The following is a 23,712-nucleotide window of genomic DNA, read 5'->3' on the forward strand; positions in this document are numbered from 1 at the left end:
AAAATAACTTTGACCAGGATCAATAGTCTAACAGGTGATGTCCAAAATGAATAAGGACCATATAGTGCCAGCATGCCAACGGTTTTGGTCCCGTTTTGAAGCAGTCATCGAAGCCGAAGGCAGTTTCATAGAATAATTTGCTTAAAAATCATTATCAAGACTAATTACACAAATGTTTATTCAAATACGTATTTATTTATGCTGAAATATAGTTATTTTATTGTATACCAAAACTGTCTTCAAATACCCCTCGCACCCTGTATAAAAATAATAAAATAAATATATATAAATTATAAAAGTAATAAAAAAAATATACAATACAATACTGTTTCTACTTTTCAGATTTTCACCTATCGTGGGTTTTTTTTAAACATAGCACCTGCAATAGTTGAGGGATTATTGCTTGACCAAGGCATGAACGTTACACCTGATAACTCCTTTCATAAATTATGGGGTAAATATGCTAAATTAAAAGCAACTGATATCATTATTCTTTCGTAATGTATCAATTTTAATTTCTTGTTAAATTGCATAGGGTTTCTGGTGTTGTGGAGCCCCAATTCAGCCCTAATGAAACACACTTATAGTAAAAGACATTCCATCTGTGACCATTGTGCCTTTCGCTTATATACATAATGTATCTAGGATTATATTATGAAATACTGCTGTTGCTACTGCTCCACCCACCACCACCACCATCATCTGTATGTCTGTTATTTTTTCCATGCTGATATGAGTTGGACAAAGAGTTTCTCTAATGTGAGTTGTAAAGAAGGAGTCTAGACTGACATGCAGCCTGTGGAGTTTATACCTCAACTGAACATTCTATTAGAGAGAGAGAGAGAGAGAGAGAGAGAGTGTGTGTGTGTGTGTGTGCCGGGGAGTAGATGATCTTAGCTAACAAGCAATGGAATTGGAGGTGATCTGATATGGATTAGCTTCAAGGTTATTTTTATATATAGGAAGGACGAGGGGTGGGGGTGTCCTTTTATTTAAGATGGTAGGTTTAATTTGAAGGAAATTTAGCTGCTTCTTTTAGCAAGCTGAATGACCATGTAGCAGTTTCTTCATTGTCTAAGATAGGATGAGAGATTTAATTCAAGTTACTGCTTAATCCCAGGTCAGCCTCTGATGTATGTATAACCCTTTAGCATTCAGATTACTCTGTCAAATGTAATGCTTATATATTCACATTGTTTCGAATTAATGATGATTATTTATCTATAGAATGACATTGTAGGGTAGGTATGAGAGGCAAGAACTAGCTAGTTTAACTGCTAAAGGGTTAAAGGTATTGCAGTCAAGACAATCCAGTTGATTTTTTTTTTCCTCCAGAACTTCATTATCCAATGTGACTTAAAATTTTTAAGACATAGTAGGATTTGAGGGATATTTGTCTGCTATTCATAGCATGATGAGTGACCATGGAGGTTCCTTTAGAGTAAATCAAATTGGTTACGCTTAGAAATTTAAGCACTGTTAAGATTATAATTTTCTAAGCTATTCAGATTACCTCAATTATAATCAAATCATTCTCGCCTAATGTGTCCCTCCTTATTTAAAACATCATTCCACATCATTTGGAGTGTATATTTACAAAATATCATCATTGGCTGCTTCTCTTGTCCTGAAGTTTCAATTTCATCCTAACTGAGTAGTTCTTCCATTTACAATATATATATATATATTAGAGGTAGGTGAATGGCTTGTAAAAGTAGTGCAGGTCAGGTACAGAGGTACTGTTAGTAAACGTAAGAGTTAGTCATGAGTACATTGACAAATTTAGTACACAGGTAGATGTTCACCAAGGCTTGGTCCTCAGCCCCCTCCTATTCATCATTGTCCTCCAGGCTATAACAGAAATTTAGGACTGGTAATCCATGGGAACTACTATATGCTGATGATCTTGCCCTCATAGTAGAATCTGTAACAGAATTAGAAAATACATACCAGGTGTGGAAGCAAAACCTGGAATTGAAAGGTCTTAAAGTTAAGTTAGCAAAGACCAACATTCTAGTAAGCAAGAAATCAAACAGGACCCTACCCATTTCAGATAAATGACCCCACTCAATATGTAGGAAGGGTGTAGACAAAAATTCCATTTGGTGTACCCAGTACAAACTATGGACATACAAGAGGTGCAGTGAAATAGTAGGAAGGTTAACAGAGAAAGTAGTGTTTCTAAGTGGAAGATGTACAGGAGCCATAAAGACTACAGATATCTGGGAAACTGATTTCCTCAAATATCCTGGAGGCTCTCTGGAAATAGTAGATAATTTTTGCTACTTAGGTGACCTATTTAGCAGTGGAGGAGGATGTACCAAAAGTGTGTAGTTGTTAGAATAAGAATAGGATGGAAAAAGTTCAGAGAGCTTTTACTTCCATTGGCAATGAAAGGTTTCTCTTTCCAAGTGAAAGGAATATTGTATGATGTATGTATGCAAACTGCAATGCTACATGGTAGAGAGATGTGGGCCCTGAACGCAGAGGTCATGCAAAGACGAGAGAGGAATGAAGCTGGTATTATCTGTTGGATGTGCAATGTCAGTGTGCATGTGTGATAGAGCACTAGTGTATAGAAAGAAAAATTAGGCCTAAGAGGGATTAGGTGCAATATGCACAAGAGAAGACTGAGCTGGCTTGGTCATGTGATGCATCTGGATGAGAGCAGTTGCATAAAGAAATGCTGATCACTTAAAGTGGAGGGAGGTTGTGAAAGAGGAAGACCCAGGAAGACATAGAATGAAGTGCTGAAAGCTAATGTCAAAAAAACTGAGCCAAAACAAGGAAATGACAAAAGACTGGAATATGTGGTGCATTGCTGTACTCAAGAAGATCTGCCTACCACAACAGAATTGATATCTTAAACCAAGGTGTTACATAAAAAGCACTGGTGCTGATGCCATGAGAAAAGCACTGGTGATGGTGTCATGTAAAAAGAACCCAGTACACTCTGTAAAGTGGTTGGCATTAGGAAGGGCATCCAGTTGTAGAAACCATGCCAAATAGACTATGGAACCTGGAGTGGCTCCTGGCCTTGATAGCTTCTGTCAAGCTGCCTAACCCATGCCAGCAGGGAAAACTGACACCAAATGATGATGATTGATTATACTTACATATGTACATACATAAGTGCATATATACATAACTTAAAGAATGTCACAGTGCTGAAATATGTAGATGACGTCAAGCTGTACCTTGAGATAAACAGGACAGATCCTGAACACGTTAGATCTTTCCCGCAATCAGAACTGGACACAATGCAACAATGGATCACAGACTGACAACTCAAGCTGACTGTGGACAAGTGTATCACCATGCATTTGGGGAGGAAAAACCCAGCATCCACATACTCTCTCCACAACACTAATATCAAGAAGTCTTCTTGTGAATGTGACCTGGTCATTAGTCAGCAGCAATTTGCACTGGACAAAGCACATCTCTAAAATTGTCAAGAAAGCTGAGGATGTCTTGGCATCATTCAGCAAGACTTTTGTCAGCCGCTCTCCAGCTATCTATTTAAGGCTATATATGGCTATGGTGCAGCCACACTTGGAATTTGCATCACCTTTCTTGCTCATGACATTGACCTCCTGGAAACTGTTCAGAGACATGCAACCAAATGAATACCTTCCATCAGGCATCTAACATATTCTGAACGCCTAGCTTCCCTAGGCATAGATACATTGAAGCTCCAGCATCTGGCAACTGACTTGGTAAACACCCACAAAATTATTAACCATCATGCCAACAACCACCTTGAGCACATTTTTGAGCTCCATGTGTCTAACACACATGGGAATGCCAATAAAGTCAGAAAACAGCAAAGCACCCATGGCTTCCGGAAACATTTTTTCACACTCAGAGTTGCTGAAGCATGGAACAAACTACCTGCATCAGTTGTTAGCTGCTGAGACATTGTATGTTCTAAAACCTCCATGCTTCCTGAAATTTACCAACACTACATCTGATATCCTCACCTCCATATGCATGCACACATGTATATCATGACTCATACACTGTTCACTTTCCTGACATAATTCTACATCCTATACATGCACCTTTGATGAGTTGTAGTGCACCTGAGCACTGTACACAATAATTTCATTATTATTATACACACACATATATGTTATCATCATCATCTAATGCCCATTTTTCCATGCTTGCATGGGTCAGACAGAATTCAACAGCCAGATGCCCTCACCTGTGACCACATGGTTGAGAAAGAAGCTTCTTAACCACATAGCCATACCTGTTCCTATATATATATATACATACACAAACACATACACTATATTTTGATTGGTTTTGTCTTTGATTTCATCAAGTTTTATTTATCTCCTGTATATATACATGGTGCAAAACTTGATTCAAACTAGGAGTCTTTATTTATAAACAAAAGATTATGATATTTACATTTGAAGGCTACTTGCTACAGCTTTGAATAAGAAATTTGATGACTATCTGAGACTAAACCAATGGAAACAAGTATTGCTATAAATATTCTACCTATACACTTTAAAGATGGGGTTTAATTGTCCACAAAACTGTAATCTTCTTAACAATAATTCACCTCAGGTATTTAGATGTTTAATGATATACAGATGTTTGGCAGAATCTCTTAATTATTACTATTATCATTATAATTATTACATAAATCATATCTTTATACAAAGACAAAATTTAAATGTTTATGTATATAATATTGATCTGAAAATTTGCAGACTGTAATTACACATGAAAATTTTCTCCATTTAACCCTGTCTATTCTGATAAAGTTTACTGTGGCCAAATTATTGAAGTACAGGGAAGTTGTGGAAGAGGTTGACCCAGGAAGACATCAAATGAAGTACTGGAAGTTGATCTCAAAACGCTGAGCCTTACTTACGTTTAGGTTGCCACACAGTTTCTTTCAATCTGTCTCTCAAGATATACTTTAGATAGGCCTTTAGTGGGTCTTTTAATGTACCCAAAGACTTTTATGGATGAGTGGTTAGGGTGTTGAGTTCATGGTCACAAAGTTATAGCTTCCTGGACCGGACAGTGTATTTTGTCCTTGAGAAAGGCACTTCATTTCATATTGCTTCAGATTTCACAGCTGTGAATGACTGCCAGCTAGGTTCTAGTGCAGCCCTCTCTCCTTCCAGCTGTTGTAAGGGTCAAAGTTGGGAGGGCTGAAAGAGTGTATGTTTGTTCACAACTACATAGGCATCAAAAACAATTAGCAAAAGCATGTAACAAGCAATGAAATTATGCTAGTTGTAAATCGCTGTCCCTATTTCTGTGTAGCCTTGCATGCTTGCAGTTTCCTGTAAGTGAACCAACTTAGAAGAGATGTAGCTCTGATAGCCAAAGTAAAGACACTTTGTCTTGCAGCCGAAGTCACTTCATACTTTAAATAGTAATACAGCTGGTGTCATAAGACAATACCACTCAACACAGTACCCATGGGTAAGCTCAATGCAGCACTCATTTCAATGTTTCCCCTGGACTTTTGTGCATGCATTAGACCAGACTTTTGATCAAGTTTCTTGATGTGCTAATTCCCTTTTCACTTTCCCTTTACACTTTATATGGTGCCGCTGTCTGTCAGAAAGTAAAGGTGAAAAAGTTTCTCAGCAGAATCTTGATGGCAGGTAGGACACCCACCTTGTGTTAAACCTTGGGAGACTGCCTTATCAGCTGGCACATAATTCTGTCTTCACCTACTTTATGGCTAGTGGCCCAATAATCACAAGATTTTAAGAAGAGACCCACTTATAGCAACTAATATACAGCTGGGTTTCTTATAAAAATAGAAGTAGTGGTTAGAAACAATTCATGAATCAGGAATCTGGGCTTTCCAAAGTACTATCATCTCTGCATATATCAAATTGTCCAGCGACTGCTTAATTGAGGCCACTGCCACCCACCACATTTGTATATAATGCAATGCTATGATACTTAATGTTAACAAACTGATTAGAATTCCATTAGTTTTATGCTATCTATCCTTAGCAGCAAATGTGTTTCACCTCTAACCCATCTGAGACACTTAAACAGGTTGCTGAACTCATCCTTTTAATCATGTCACTTCATATCACATATGCAATCAGCCCTTATAAATCCAGACCACAAATGGATTCACATACAGCTACACTGTAACAGTGCAGATAAAGAATACAGCCTTCAATAACTTGAGAAATTCCCCCACTTCTACCAACATTGTTCTTTTTCTGACTACCAGTACTCCTACATGTCACATGCCAAAGTGAGGGACCCTTATGTGTTTTACTTGACCTGCTAGAAATAATTACTAAATCTCCTGCAAATCACATCCTACCACATTATAAGAGACAGGTGACGTAGTCATGCATACACTATGCTTTAAACAGAAACAGAATGATTATGATTGGAATGCCCTTGATCATAGCTCTTCTCACTAAGGGCTGACTTATGGCTAAACTAACATCTAAAAAGCAAGCAATACCTTCTTGCAATGTACAGCTAGCAAGCTCTGTTTCCTCAGTTAAAAATGCACTGTAAGTAGTACTTCTTGGGGAGAAAGCTTCCACACATTCAACAAAATACTTCCATAATTTCCACCTCACCATCACATACACATAGACACAATAAATAAAAACTCTTACAATCATTGAACTATGTGGTCCTGAGTTTCCTACACAGAAAAAAAATGAGATGGTCATGGCTGGAATACTTTTGATCATAGATTTGCTCAATCAGAGCTGAGCAAGGATTTCGCAACAATAGCAATCCCTTCAGAACAACAAAGTCACCAGTCTAGCAATATTTCTCAAGTATACTCCTGAGTTAGCAGCTATCCTTACTAAAATCTTCATTCTTTTTCTACAGGGATATATCTTGATCTTTGGAAGCATACTACTGATGAAAAGCAACTTCTGTAACTTGCTATCAACCAGTCATACTCACTTTCTGCATCTCAAGTGTATCATGGAATAAAATGTTTTTGGTTTATTTTCCATTTTATTAAATTAAGATTGGTTAAATAAAACAATAAGTAAAAGTAATACCTAAAAGGGCTTGTCAGTCTGCCTCATGGTCCCAGCGAACAAAATGGAAAAAGACATTCCTCAGAGAATGGTGGATAGCCATTGCTGCCTCAAAAGCAGTGAGCAGGGATGTGGTCTGGGGGCTGAGGATGCTGGAGGTCTCCACTGCTACAGGCTTGACCACAAATCTGTCAGAGAGCAGCTAGAATTTGTGGCATCTGGGGTGGTCTTTGAGTTTGCTGCCCCCTTTCCTCACAAAAAATATAAACTATAAATAAAGTGCAACTCAAAAAAATGCCACCCCACCCCCTTTCAGTGTTCTAGCAGTTCTCCAAAAAAAAAATTGTTGCATCTGACATCAAAGCTATTGTTCATGTCTAGTATAAGAATGTTCAAGCTAAGCCATCCACTTATGGGCTTTATTTGCCTCTCGACTCTTGGATTAGAAGCTTTCAGACAAATTGCACCATCACAGTGCATACTGTCAGGACTCTGTCTGGTTCACACTATCAACTCTAGTGTGTCTGAAAGTTTGATTATGTCCCCCATTATTCTTACTGTACATTATTAACCTGCTTGTAGTTATCTCTAATAATGCTCACTGCTATAAAGAGAATACAAGTCTTCACAGTCATTGTTTCATGCTAAAGAAAGAATTTTATTCCTCATCCACTCCAGATGAAGGTACATAGCGCAGTGGTTGAGCTCATGATTATCAAGTCATGGCTTTGATTCTCAGATCATATTTCTCAACTCCAATCAGCTGAAAATTAATATCACCAACAGCATGGGACAGGTTGGGGTTAACCTTGCCATGGACTAGCATCCTATTCAGTGAGGAGTCTTATACAACCAGTCACTGAGGTGAGAATTGGGATAAGCTTCAACCTAATGGACTTGTAGCCTCAAGACAGAAAAAGGAGGATCCTCTCTAAACTTGGACAACATGAATCTAAGACCATGAAATACCATACAAAAGATTTCTAATTCTCAAAACAGATAGCAGGCCTGATAAAAGTAAATCTATTGATCATAATCACAAGCACATCATTCAACAAGAATTGTCAAGTGACCACTATCATCATCAGAGAGACCCGTAACTCTGTTTTTTGTGGGGTACTGAAAAACTAGTTTTCATATAATTCTTGGGATGATTGAACCAGAGTGGTTTCCAGGTCTCCGAGCTATGAACAGAACGTAGTGCTACTGACAATGCATGAACTTTTCAGCTGGTTATCTGCTAACTTATCCACTCAGCTATCTGTAGTCTCCCAATCAGTGTTATAGCAGTGGCAACTCTTAGTGCTAAAGCCAAACTATGAAAGATTATATTAAAATCTTATTTGTTATATGCTGTAATTTACATATCTTTCGTTAGAGTCCACATTTTCTAACATAAAAAATCAGGTTTTCTATCAGCAGCAACTTTGTTTCATGATATTTTTAGAAATTAAAATCTATAAATTTTAACTTTTTTTTTTTATAGGAGTAACATTATCAGAACATTAAAATAATCTATAGACTACTGACTGAGAAGTCATTCTTTCTAAATAAGGCTATCAGAAACATATTTCAACAAATGATTGATATGAGCATCAGATTGATTTGTGTAAAGTCTGTAATAAGGTACAACAATATCATTTTAGTCATTTGTTATCTCAACTAATCTGTGATTGTCCCCCTCTTACATAACATTTAACTAAAAGAATTGTTACCTTCAGGATTTTGGAAGAGCTGAACAATTGTTTTATCTTTGCTTTGAATTGTATCATTTCTCTGTCGAAGGGCTAAGCTACTTGGTATATGAACCAGATCATCAATGCAAGCTACTTCATGACCACATTGGCGACATATCAGATGTGAAGCTACAAGAAGAAAAAAAAACAAAAATAGTTTTAAAATTCTTTTGAAACTATTTTATGCAGATTTTTTTTTGATATGATACAGATATAATAAATATTTGTAGAATCCAATGTACCATTTAAGTGAAGATATTACAGGAGAAAGCATTATTCAGACATATACTTTGGATGATCAAATTTTACCTGATATGAAAGAGAACCTGCTTGAGGTAAATAGCTAAATTCATTTAAAATTTCACGAAATTTTTCTATTTAATTTTTCGTTTTGATGACCAATTGTAAAGTCAAGAGCAATGAAGACAGTAACAACATAAAACACTGGATTAAGTCCTTTTTTTGTTTTATTCCCTGAATGAAGTTCAATAGTATAAGTATCACAAATATTTTTTTTTAATTTTTATTTATTTATTTATTTATTTAATAAAATAAACTGTTCTGCAAAAATTGATTTTGGGTCAAAGCAAGAAACCAGTATTAACTAACATAGGAATCTCTATGCAGTCAATCAGGTTGCTAGAAATAGCAGCCAAATCTTCCTCCAATTACACCTTTGCTATCTTAAGAAACAAAGGATAAATAGGATATTATAGTCCTAGGGAAATTATGTCTGAAGGAAAGACAGTATGGTTATGGTTACAACACTTTACTGAGAGGTCTGCTTAACTGGGGATGTCTTGGCACTATCAGTAACAAAAATAACATAAAAAAAACACAAAAATAAACCTGCAGTGGTGAGTACTATAGAAGAGGAAATCCCTTGGTGTGTCACATTGGAAACAATTTTAATTCCTGGTTATGTAATTTGGCTCCACTTTACACATCCCACTTCTATCTAATCTAAAAGTAATGCATATAGTGCCTTTGTCTACTGAAAAGAAACTCATATTGACAATAAAGTTGGATGAGAAAAATTGTTAACCCTCAAAATTGACCATATTTTAAAATTTTCCCTGGAGATGAGGTTAAAATCAGTCTTAACCCTAGTTACTTTAATACCTTATTTTTTTACATTAGTAGCTTTATTTTGATGTCTGAAGGAGGAAACAAAAATAAGAGGAAAAGACACCTGGAATGTGATAAGTTTCATGTATAACTTCCTTAAGGTTTTAAATCCAATGCTATATCAACCAGTGCTTTATCATATCAGCAAAGAGAGGGGGCGAGAGGGAAAGAGAGGGGAAAAGATAGAGAAAAAAGTGGAGAGATTATAGTATATACCTTTTGATGAAAACTTAATTAAAATATGACTTCAATACTTATAATGCTAAATATTTATGCTTTCACTTACCCCTCAAATTTGAGTGTAAACGATACTATTAGATTCAAGGTAATATTAAGTTAAGATTTTTGTCCCTTAATTTGTATTGATTGAGTTACATGTTGCTCCCTAATACTCAGTTCAGCATCACTACTGAGTTTTCATGTGAACTATTAGAATTAACAGCTAATATATTTACCCAGTAAACTAATTCTCTTCAGTCTAGTACTCATAGACTTTTTAGATAGATGTTTCGAAGTTTAATGTCTGACTGATCACAGTAGTCATTCACCAATGTCATGTTCCATTAACAGACACAATTTTGGCAAACAGAATTTCATAGTTGTCAAAACAATTCTTTTACAGATTAAAGATTTTTGTATCAATACTCCTATTATTTCTTAATTAGATGTCAATATATAATAGGACTGCGTCTACAAGGAAATTAGCATTGAAATTCTCAATTCAAAGTCTGTCAGAATTGACACAAGGAATAAGATGGGTGATCAGTTGTTTCAAATTCTTAGATTATGAGCAAGAATTAAGATGTTTGATAATAGGTATATTTGAAGTATATATAAAAAAAATGCAAAAAGTAAAAATAATTCTTGATAAAATCAACAAATTACACAATGTGTATTAAATACATTCACAATTCAAAATGTTCATCGAAAATACTCAAATATATATAATAAACATGTAAACATATAAACACATACATATGCACACATACATACATATATAAACATATACACACATACATATATACACACTTATACATAGAAAAAAGATACATATATATATATATATATATATATATATATACACACATACATATATGTATGTATACAATAATGCCAGATTAAGGCCAACCTATGCCCCAAGCACAGCCCAACAGTATAGTTCCCCCACGACCCTTCAATTTTCAGAAGGGTGCTGAATGTGAAATAATGGATTAATAATTCAGTTTTCTCCAACGCAAGACCTCCCCACTATAACTATATTAAAAATAGCTGTTAGCTATGTAAGCAAATTATTTATTCGTAACTAGGACAGCAGGAAAAAGATATAATAAAAATTTGCAGCGTTTTATTCATTAAGAAAAATTTATAATTGTGGTCAATTAGGCACTGGGGAAAATAACTGGTGTCCCTTTCTATTTGCGCCCTTTGCACATGCATTTTTTCCTTTTTCCTTAATGTTTATTCGGCCCCAACGATGAAGTGCATGTATATATATATATATATATATATATATATATATATATATATATATATATATATATGCCTAGTTGATGAAGTGCATGTATATATATATATGCCTAGTTGATGAAGTGCATATATATATATATATATACCTAGTTCTGTAAATCATGCATGTTATATATATATATATATATAACACGAAAGATTTACAGAACTAGGTCTTCTTCCTTTATACTTTAGAATTCATATGACAAAATTCTAAATTGAAGACAACAGGACTAGTCTTGTGGGAGTTATTTTAATAAAAGATTATATCCACTTTATGTACATTGAGTACTTCGGGTTAGATTGTATCTTCTCGTTTTCTTTGTTTTTAAGTGCGAACATATATATATATGTATACACACACAACATATGTATGTGAAAGTAACTGCTACGAAAGAATTAAAAAAACGAAACAAGAATAAAAAAAAACTGAATAAATTAAAGCCGGTGAGAAGCCGATTTATATATATAAACACGAATACGGAAATAGTAAAAGGGAAGAGCTACTCTTAAAAATATATAATGTCCCGACAGTAATGGAAAACTTAGATTACTGGAAGAGTTGAGCGAAACAAAAAATATATGAAGGTTCATTCGAAATTTGTTGAAATTACTAAATAGATTTGTGCTCAAAGAATTTATTATTTTTTTTCGTAAGTAGTTTAAAGAAGAAATGTTGTTCGTTCTTAATGCTTACATGAGGTACTTAACAGGCGTACGTCAAAAGATGCATATTTTATTGATTGTTAGAGTAATTATGAATACTTTCTTGAAAAAAAAAAAAACTTCGTTAAGTATAAGTAAGTATAATTGTTAGTGTGTACAATAAAGATAAACACCTTCAGCCAATATTAGACGGCGAGCATTAAAATTTGTTACAAAAACAACCATAAAAAGACTTATATTATACATAGTACACGTTTACAAAAACGACGTGCATCACTGAAATCACCAGTGTATATATATATATATATATATATATATATACGACATATGAGGTATAGAATTTTGGAAATAGGTTCAAGAAATTATTCTAAATATGTAGTATCATGTCTGATAGTGTTAAACACGGGGCAGCCGCTTAGGAAAGTTCCAAAACTGTCAAACGAGGAACTGGCTAGAGGTTTTTTTTTATTTACCTTGCAAACCATCTGATAACACACTAATAAAGCTGGAAACAAGATACAAAATTGACAGGGAATAGGCGAACGCCACGGGTGAATGTGCCGAAGTTTCTATAGAAAAATCAGGACTTCCTAATAGCACCACCATCTTGCCATATGCTATTTTCCCTGGAATGTTTATGAGTAACTGGCACTCTCCGATTCGTTTCACTTCTCGACCACCATATATATTTTGTTTTCACAGAGGAAATAGGCTTCTTGTAGGATGTATGCTTTTACGGTGCTTTTCAGGCACCTTAAGCTTACTCACCGATCACACATGCGTACTCTTTAATTACTCCATCCATTCACAAACACTCACTCACTCTCTCTGTGTTTTGATGAACGCGTTTCGCTTTAAAGATAAATTACATTTTCTATCTTTTTGGCATAATATTTAAAGTAGGAGGGCTGCCTTCTAGTTTTCTTCTTTGACACGTGAATACTTCGTAATTCCTCTCCCATTCTTACCCCGTACCGGACACTCTCCCTTGCATTATGTTACTCACACCACAACTATTTTAACTTCTCGGTTAGAATTATAAGCAGAATGAAGTTGATTTCTCTATCTCCCTCCATACATCATATTCCGGGGCAGAGAGAGAGAGTGTTGTGTGGAGAGTTATCAGTAAATATCTGTACACTCGACTGTAATAAACAAGCTGGCTGTTCCAGTAATTGTCCCAGATAATGCTACTGTTATTGCTGAAGGTCACTTTCCCAATCTAAACAATAATAATAATAATTTAATTATTTGAGACTCATATATTTTTTATAAGAGTTAATAAATTATGATACTAACTCAATCGTTTTACGATATGAATATTTTTTGCCGAACTTCATGAGTTACGCAATTTCCAATAAAACCGGCAACCTGTATGCAAGCGTATTTACCATACACATCATTAATCGAAAACAAATATTTTTATCTTTTATTTTCATGCAGAGTAAGTTGATATAAATTGATTTGCTGAATTTAGATAGGAATTTGGCATGTAAATATATGTTGTAAGCATTTTTGCGCTTTCTAAAATACTGCTTGGAGCATCAGAAAGCCGAGTTGGAAAAAAAGTGTCAGGGAGTAAGTAAAGACGATAGATCCACCAAAAACATAGCAATTAGTCAACAGCTACAGTTTGTTTACTGAGCAAGAGATATAGAAAAAAAGCCGGTTGAATTTACTGATTAATTCAGACTATTATTTAATACAAAACCTTTGATTTACATTAACTGAAACCCCAAAATATGAGTTAATTAAAGCAAAAAATAAGAGTTTGTCGAATTGATATTTAAAATATTTTGAAAGCGACTGGAGTAAAAATATGTTATATTTATGCTTGCATCACCAAGTCCACCGGATGATAACTTTGGCAATAACATAGCAGTCGTAAAGACTGTTGAGGCGTCATTTCTAGCCCTCAATTGCACTGACCCCATATTTTACCAATGAGAAACAAGATAATGTTTATTGATGTTCAATGATTTATGCATGGTTAAAAGATCCCAACAAAACAACAAATCATACGTTGTAACTCACCGATAAACAAAAATAGTAAATAGAAATGTAACGCAACCCCATTTACTCAGATATAATGCTCGGAGAATTGGAAAATATTCAGAATTGACAGTAAGTTCAATAACAATCGATGAATATACACAATTTTTTTTTTCAAGCTTATTTTAATTGCTCCACATTTTAACGAGGACTTAACCAGTTCGACTTGGAATATATTTTTTCATTCACACTGGATATTCAATAAATCGTACGTCTTGTAATCATTAAGCTTTGAGATTATTTATCTGGTATATACATTTCTAAATACGGTACTGTTCTCTTTTACACTGCTGACATTGAGTTTGTTATTGTACACCTATCAACGCAACAGTGCCGTTATTATTAAAACAAACATTTAATTTTAAGTTTTTACACACATCGCTTCGCTAAATATATTTCATATATATCGGATCCTAACTTGTAGCTTAAAAAAAAACAACTAATTTTATTTTGATGATTATTATCATTTATTATTTTTATAATAACAGTATTTCTTGCTAAGGGTATTGTTTTGATCCTATTTTTAATTCGGGTGTTACAAACTGCAATTGTTTGTTCCTCCCTAAATCACTAGAAATCCGTAAGTTCTCTTTGCCGGTTATTTCTCTATACCTACAACCAACACCAACAACAATAATACAAAGTTGGTACTATTTCTAAACACCGGGATTGTCATTAATAAATCACACTTGTTAACTGTCGATGTATACGTGTGTGTGTGTGTTCTAGTGACAAGCAGCTCTTATTTGGCCACCATCGACATCTAGGTCAACCTACAACACCACCTCTAATATTAAATCACTCATTTATTTTTATCTTTCTGTCTCAATTTACAAATCGTTCAGCCTTTAGTTCAGACATTAGTTTCTCTCACAGAGTTCATCTATCTATCATTTTCTTCATGGTATTTAGTCTGATTTGGATTCGGTTTGTTTTGGATATTTTCACAACAAACACCGTTCCTTGATCGCCGACCAAGGTAGCGATTTTCCTCCATTACAGAAAAATCTTTACTGTATACAAACATAGCCCGGTACAATATTGCCGTAAGTTACAATTACAGTTCAATATTGACTACTAACTCCCATGAAAAAAGAAAAGAGGTCCCCCCCTCCCCGGTAATTTTATAGGGGCACAAATAAACAGACAAAACCTTTACAAATAAAGTAAACGTGTATATATATATGTAAACAGAGCGATATATATATATATAGTAATATACGTGTAGCCGTATATATGTGATGAGATGCCGGCTTGGTGACCCCGATAGCGACCAATGACGTCAGTGTTGACTGAGAAACTGACCAATAACAATGCAAGGAGTGCACTCATCAACGAATCGTTTAGCAGTATTTTGAGCACGTGGCTTTGTTGGGGTAAGTGGAGCTCCACCCACCACTCTTAGAACCAAAACAAACCGGTGAACCTTCAACTACAGGGAGAAAACCTAACATGTTTATAATTGTCTAAGACTACTGGACCACCGCAAGAAAAAAAAAATCTAACTCAAAACAGATTCTGGATTTAACCTTCAAGCAAATAATTTATATTGTTGGTGGGGTATTTGTTGTTGCTATTGATGTTGACTTTTTCTTAATCGTTCTGCTGCTTACGGTCACTGCTGGCCATCGTACTTTCGTCATTGCTATCAAAAGCCTTCTTAAAAATGACATTTGTCTTTATGCTTTGGTCTTAATTCAAATTGTTTTTATTATTACCACTACTTCCACTCTTAAAAATTATGTCGATATACATTCATGAAAGTAGGTACTAATTTTCACATAATTAATTCTTTACATTTTGTTGTGTTTGTTTATATCAGTATTGATTGATTGATCGATTGAGAGTGAACTCCACCTCGGAATACGTGACACACACAACTTTGCCAAACCAAACTATACGAGTATTGTTTTGCTGATTCGAAACATCAAATTGCTTATTTTACCTAATTAATATTGGCAATCCGAAACATCATTTTTTTTTCTCTCTGTATCCTGACACCATTCTCCAACTACTACTAAAATCTGTTATTTAGTTCCCGGTTTTCTTTCTTATTTCTTTTTGCTATTGCTCTCGCGTCATATTGCTTCTCCCAATGACAACAACACGTCACGAGCTGGAGAAGACATGAAACTGTCTACTTAAAAGCCGACAATTACACAATTCTATAAATAGGGGCATCAAAAAGAGGACTGTATACGCTCACCGCTCCTCTCTTTCTCCACTGCTTTTTCTCCAACTAAATAGGCTTACAAATGTAGTTGATAAACTAAACTTAGGCTTTCTCTACCTGAAGCCTATGCACAGGAGCAAATAGGCCCAAAATAACATACAGAAGTATTTCCCCGTTATAAACAACCGGCAGGTTCTTTCACTTGCTAATCTTTTTTTTTTCCGGTACTAAAATGAAATCAACACGTTTATGGCAGTTGATTCAATAAACATCAAAATTAAAAGAATCTCTTAATATATTTTTAACTCAAGGAGTATGCTACAAACTTAAGAAAAGTTTATCTGTCAAATCAAGAAACTGTTGTTCCTTTGAAATTGATCTCTGTATTCTATTTTTGTTGTGCAGATATGAGTTCCCTCTGTAAATTTTTTTGCTAAATTGCTTTCCACAATACTTGTTTTGAAAAATTGCTCATTCTTATATAAATACGACTATCGAAATTGTTTAAAGTAAAAATAGAAAAAAATACAGAATATAAATCATGTTTGGAAACAGACGTTTGGCGAAACGGTCGATTGTCGGCACCAAAATTAGTGCTGCTTGTCAAGATGGCCGGTTCTACACTGGGGTCATTCAGGCCGTTCGCTCGTCGCCTGATGTGGGAGAAGTAAATGACACCACTAGAATGAACTCCGACTACAATAACATCAACAACCAACCAACTGCAAACCGGTCGTCAGTGACACTCGGCACGTCGCCGGCTTCTTCATACTGTGTCAAATTCGAAAACGGACTTATTCAGGAAGTGGACTCGAAGAACATAATCGGACCTGGCTTCCAAGCCATGTCCTCCGTACATTTACTTGAAGGACAAAAAGTATATGTGACTCTAAATGGAAGAGAAGTAACTGGACTTGTACAGAAACACGAACAACTCAATAACGAAGTGACAATTTGGGTGAGAGCAGCCAACAGTAACGACGTGTTGGAAATATCCAAGAAATTGGACGACGTCCGCTTGTTGGAGAGCAGGAAATCTGCTCGACTTGTTGACCAAGATCAGGACTATTCAAAACTGGCAGATTTCCAACCTGAAATCAAGAAAAGAGCCGTTTCTCTTAATATAGAAGTTCCATTAAAACACTCGTAAGTTTTATCTTTCTCTTTACATCGTTTCATATTGCTTGCCCTGTTGCTATTATTAGTTTGACTGTGAGGACGGAGGAGTGGGAGAATCGGTAGTGTCGAACAAAATTCCTTACGGTATTTCGTAGTGTCCCTTTAAATTTCCAGTTCAAATGCTGCCCAGATCGCTCTAGCTTTTCCTTTTTCTATACGTCTTATGCAATTCATAGCCTTTTGCTTATATTAAAAATCAATATCTATTTGATCATAAATAATAATTATGTTCGGTCCCTCAGGACTGACTTTTCCGGTTCATTTGTGACATTCCTGGTAATGCCTTAAATTTCAGTGTTATAACTGCAGTCAGGTCTCATGACACACACAAAGATATGTAGTTAACTGAATAACCCACTAATTATATCTAATAATTGTGTGTGTATACAAACACACACACAGATATGTATATGACTGGACATAAAACAGTTATGTACAGTGAATAATTGTATTTTGTATCTATAATACTTGCTGCGTGTTATGCATAAAAAATGTATATTGTGTTTGTTTATACAAACGTCTCCACCGCATTTCGTACACACACATACGCGCGCGCGCAATTATGTGTTTATGTATTTAATAAAATCAATAGAAACCAACTTGTCAAAGCAACTGCGGTACTCTAACGGAGAACTATTAAATGACAGTTTGATTTGCCAATATCTTCCTTCTGAATTGTCATTTGAGAAGGTTCATACTTTCATTACTGCTCTCCTTATTTATTGAAATAGCTTTGACAACCTATATTTATCGACAGAACAGTATTATTGTATGCGGCAATAACGTATTAGCTAAGTGTCCATGACCCGGTTTCGATTCCTATTTGGAACTGATTCACTTCACTTGTATCGTTAATGCTCGTGGAGATGTTACTGGCATCTTAACTTACTACGTTCCTTTTCTTTAAAAATATTCAAGATTCCATGTTTTGTGCATACAAAATTGATATTTTGCTTTTTTCTTTTTTTTTTTTCGTTTATTGGTGTTTTTATGTAAATATGTGCGCGAAGTCAGCAGGCTTGTATATATTTCATACTGTAATTTATGATTTTATTTTCATTTGAACGTATACATCTATCTTACCATTTCAAAACACACACACGCACACACACTCTCTCTCTCTCCAACAAATTCCCATTAAATTATGCGGTGAAAAAGAGGACATTCTTGTATTGACAAATAAGTTTATCCTTTATATGTATACTGAGGACTACTGTTAATTCACCAGGATCCCGGGAGGCGATAATTTCTGCAGCCTTTATAAAGGCACACGAGCGATGGGATTGCAGTGGCAACACACACTTCCTAACAAGGTTTTATGGAAAGAAGATCTTCTTTAAATGATTTTTCCTTTTAGTTTAAGTCGTCGTTAAAACATTGCGAGTGGACTCCACTGAAGCCTAACCAATAGTAGACTTTTAGCATCAACTAACGCAAAATTTCAAAGAGCAGCGCAAGTTATTTCTTGTGGAGTTCATTGACTTTACAAAATGCTTTTGACAGTCACTGTCGCATACTCGTGCAACGTTCCTTAAAAGTTTCTACGCATCTTCAGAAGTCCTTCATGTTATTTAAATGTAAGCATTAGTGATCTCATGGATCCAGGTCGATGGTCTTTGCAATTTGTTATTTGGGTTAAGCAAGGTTACATTCTGGCTCCCAGCCTGTTTGATATAGTTCTCTGCACCTCATTTCGCGTGTTGCTCCACATCTGTAGCGGGGGAAGAATATTTTACTCTCTCTTATCTCCGCTCACGAAATTTGACTGCAGTATAAGTGATGCAATCCAAGGAAAAACTTTAAGCATTGTTAAACGTTTTTCCTTTTTTTCTTCACTCCGCCTTTACAAAGCTTGTATAAACCCTTCATTTCAGATTGGAATGTATGTACCTTACCTAATATCTTAACGCAACAAATACCGTAATTGTTGTCAACAGTTCTTAACTTTGGACAACTATCATTGAAGCAGTACTTCTGAATGCAGAGCTCCATGTATGCATACAAAGCAAGTTAGCTACTACCTTCATTCAAAGAATAATTAAAACCTGTTCATCAGAGCAAGTTTATTGTGGGCTTTGTTTTTCGTTGAAATATCCTGTATGATGTTGGGGCCTTATATTTATATCGTAATCTGGAACACTAGCTTAATATATTCCACTTTCTCATCGCGACCGAACTTCTTGTTTTGCAGTTGTTAAAGATTTGTGAACTTTTACTCAGTACTCGTTGTCCATCTGACTTGGGGTGAAACTAATGAGAGGCTGCAACTAGAGTGAAACGTCAATCTGTTAGAAACAATATGAAATATGGTACCCTTATTCGAGTTTAAGACCGTCAATTTTATTTTTCGGTCAAGACTGAATAGCCTGCATGAGTTGTTACTTTTTAGCCGTATGTCAAACCTTGGTTGAGTAGACCTATGATAAAAAGCATTCCAGCCATGATCATTTGCTTTCTTTTTTCTTTTAGGTAGGAGCTAATATAAGACTAGTCTATTTAATGTGTATTATCTAAAGGAGATTTGGCTGCTAGTTATATCAGGTCGAGCAATCGCGGAGAGACTCGCTCATCGGCTCGATATAAATAAGAGAAATTGCAGTAGGAGGGGAAGAAGAAACGATTTCAACCGGGACTTGAATCTAAGTTGTGGACTCAATTTGCCAAAAATTAATCACCATGTTATGTTGTCCTCTCTTTCTCCCACAAACATTCTCTCTTGGTTTGGTAGGATACATACACACACACAGAGGCTTCTTTCAGTTTTCACCTATGAAGTCCCTAACAACGATTTGGCCGGCCGGAGAGTATAGTAAAAGACACATGCCCAAGATGCCACCCATAAGAGAGGGGGGGGGGAGATAAAAAGCCTATTCGTGTCATTAGAAAATTGTATGCTTCCTTCCGGCCCAAACTCAACCAGATTGTTATCAGGATAATCACCATTTGAGATTGTATGATATAGAGGTAACGTAATGAGCCATGGTGAGGTACGCAACAGACCCTTGTGCCGTTTACTTTCTCATAATCCACGAAGGAAAAGCCCAGTGATTGCTACTCTACATATTCAGCTACTGCGCCTCATTATTAATATATATTTAGCTCTACCTGTAAACATTCAACCTTGATAAATTAGTGTTTGTTTACAAAGTGATGTGTTTGTGTGAGAAAGTGTCCTACTTCAGCGGCTGCCGGCAAGTTATCGGCGAATAATGTTCGCAATTCCGTATCGATTCACTGTCAAAACACACTTTCACTGTCAAAACTTTTTGCTTAATGTCTTTAGGAAAGATATGAATGAAACACCTCTTTATAAAGGTATCACATTAGATTTTATGCTTCATAGTTTAAAAATAAAATATGTCTATATGAAAAAGAGAGAAAGAGGGGGTAAAGCAGAGAGTTGTTATTGTTTAACTCCATGTTAAACTTTATTACGTAGACTTCTGATCAAAGACATTTCAGTCATGAGCTTTCCGTCTTTTAACGGATATATACAGGGCTACATTATCAAGTGGGTCCTTCCTCTTCTTTTAAGAAAATGGTACGTTTTGGGTTGAGAGAGGTTTAGTTCTTATTTCTAGCGAACCGAGTGACTGTAGAGGTTTACTTGTGTGTTTGTAAAGAAACGTGATTGCATTAGCGCTTGTTGCTTTGATTGTTTTTTGGGGCGTTAAAGAGGCTTTCAAATGACAGTCTAACTGTCAGTGATTCTTAATAGTTTTTCAATTTATGTAACCGGGTAGGTAATAGGAGAAAATAAAAAAAAATACAGCCATTCGGCGAGGTTTGAACACAGAACAGTGAAATTAAGTTAGATCAGTTGGTGGAAGTGATCGATATCTCTCACTTATAGATTCATATTCGGACAGGAAAAATAGTTTTCCACTTTCAAAAGGTAAAGGAGGGCTTACAAGGAATTAGCAGACGGTATTTTAAGAATGTGACACAAAAGTGTTCAAACCTGAACTTCAGTGATGGAAGTGTTAATAGCGAGAATTCATGAAAGGCAAGACTATAGGTTTTTGTTGAGAAAGACAAGTAATTTGATCCGTGTACATTGCTGGTACTTATTTATCCATCTCGGAAAGGGGTGACAGGTAAAATAGATCCCCTCCCCCTATATAATTTGAACACGGAATGTAAAGAAATTTGTAAAGAGACATAACTAACAAATATACTGCAAGACAACTTTTATTTGACAGCCTATGTTCTGCTATCATTAAATGAAGAGATAGCCTACAGCACATTAATCCAGCTATATCGCCGGCATACTTCTGAACATATCCAGGCCATTGTCGTTATGTAAAGGATAAAATATGAAGAACCTCTTCATATTGAAATTAATTTAGCTTCCGACTGACAATGACTATACAAATATAGATAATGCCACGATTTATTTCCTCGCTACCCAGATTCTTTCTCTATCCATCCGACTTTCAAACCAGGCACCATTCTCGACACCAGACTTACTAAAATGTGCACTGGTCAAGTACTAGTGTCGATCTATCTGACTATGTCATCCTTCCAAAATGTGTGGCCTCGTGCCTATATTAGAAATCCCCTCCCTCAGAAAAAAAAAAAATTATAGCGGTGGTGAAATTTTATTTGGCCTCCATGTTTGTGCCTTGACTCTTAGTGTGTTGTAATAGAAACAGTAATTGTTGTTGGTTTGTATATAGTAATTCTTTTTGGTGGAACTGCTGTTACTAGACGTTTAGCTGTAGTAGTTAAGCTAGTTCTGTTGTTGATACAAGTTCTGTGGTAATGGTACTAGCAGCGGCATATTAGTAGCAGGTGTTGGTAGTGAGTGTAAATACTGTTAGTGCAGTTGTATTGCCTCAGGTCGTTAACCCTGACCGAATAAACATACGTGTGAGCGAAGGCGTTCCGACCGTGACCGTCTTGATATTCTGAGTGAGATTTTTTTTTTAAGCCAGTGGGTTGCGAGCTGAGAGAGATTTGGCATCTATTTCTAGCAGATCGAACAACCACAAAGAGACCTCCTAGTTGGTTCGTATTGTTGATACTAATGTACATAACAGTAGTAGTAGTAACTATATTTTTGTTAGTAGTAGTAGTTCAAATCGTATGTTATGTTACTGTTGATAAAATCGATAGAGCATTGGATAAAATGTTTCTTATTAAATGTTACAGCTCTTCAATTTCTGCGTTCAAATTCTGCCGAGGTCAGTTTTACCTTTCTTCCTTTCGAGGTCAATATAATCGACGGTTTCCTCCACAAGCTTCTATATTTGAAACATTTAACTTCCATCCTTTAAATTTTGAGTTCAAATTCCGTTGAGTATGACTTCAGTTTTCATCTCTGCGATATCAATAAAGTACGATTCAATTCTACCACCAAAAAAAAAAAAAAAAAAAAAAATTGTGACTTTGCGCTAAAGTTATAAATTATTATTTGTGTATGTGTACGAGTGCGTGTTGTTTAGCCCAGGTCAGTTCTGATTGAATAGAACTATAGCCAAAGCGTTCCAACCTTGACTACTTCGTATTTTTGTATATCTGGGACTAGGTTGTCTAACATGGCTTTCTTTTTTTAAGATGGTAGAATTTGATTTGGATGCCATTTCTTGCCGTTCGAATGACTGCATAGATGCTCCTTCGTTGATGGCTTGTGTGTACATGCGAAATTTATCTGGAGCAAGCAAATAAAATGGGGACGTTTAACACATTGCTCCAAACAGCAAATGAAAAATATATGAAAATGATTTTGAATAAGAATCGAAATCAAGTGGCATTGCTGAGTTTCACAGAGCTTAGCGGTTTACTCGTCACTGTACGTAAGGTAACAGCGGCTAAATAATTTAGTATAATCAATAAAGCGCTGGATAAAATTACTTGCTTTATTTAGTTATGTCCCTTTACATTCTGAGTTCAAATCCAGCTGCTATTCACTATGTCATCCTTTGCAAATTGATGAAATAAGTACTTGCCAAGTAGAACACATCTGATGAAAGACGGGTACACTCGTGTCTATCCTGACATTTTATTTCAGTTAAAGCACCGGGGACGTTATCCTGTGTTTTCTTCACTTTTAAGATGGTTAAGTTTAATTGGAGGAAGATTTAGTTGCTATTAATAGCAAGTCGAACGATCGCATAATATGCTTCCTCTTTGGGTTGAAGCTGAATTGTCAAAATTGTAGAATGCCGAGTAAAATATCTAGCACGTAGTCCCCCCCCCCCCCGGAGTCTATAAATTAAGTACGAACCAAATACTGAGTCGATTCAATCGGATATAA

The 23,712-nt window shown here is 35.6% G+C and overlaps 2 protein-coding genes across 2 annotated transcripts in view; one reads left to right on the forward strand and one right to left on the reverse strand.

Moving 5' to 3' along the window:
• Window positions 1–12,912, reverse strand: part of LOC106882350 (tigger transposable element-derived protein 1) — a 33,915-nt gene extending 21,003 nt beyond the window's left edge. Inside the window, exons 1-2 of the mRNA XM_014932997.2 lie at window positions 12,523–12,912; window positions 8,729–8,878 (exon numbers count right to left, since the gene is read on the reverse strand). Coding sequence (XP_014788483.1) covers window positions 8,729–8,878; window positions 12,523–12,655 — 283 coding nt within the window. The 5' untranslated portion in view covers window positions 12,656–12,912. The remainder of the gene's footprint in view (window positions 1–8,728; window positions 8,879–12,522) is intronic.
• A 1,305-nt stretch (window positions 12,913–14,217) lies between these two features.
• Window positions 14,218–23,712, forward strand: part of LOC106882595 (zinc finger protein 704) — a 133,579-nt gene continuing 124,084 nt past the window's right edge. Inside the window, exon 1 of the mRNA XM_052967172.1 lies at window positions 14,218–17,420. Within this exon, the coding sequence (XP_052823132.1) occupies window positions 16,816–17,420 (605 nt within the window). The 5' untranslated portion in view covers window positions 14,218–16,815. The remainder of the gene's footprint in view (window positions 17,421–23,712) is intronic.

This window comes from Octopus bimaculoides, chromosome 4, assembly GCF_001194135.2.
Source record: "Octopus bimaculoides isolate UCB-OBI-ISO-001 chromosome 4, ASM119413v2, whole genome shotgun sequence".
Classification (NCBI taxonomy): domain Eukaryota; kingdom Metazoa; phylum Mollusca; class Cephalopoda; order Octopoda; family Octopodidae; genus Octopus; species Octopus bimaculoides.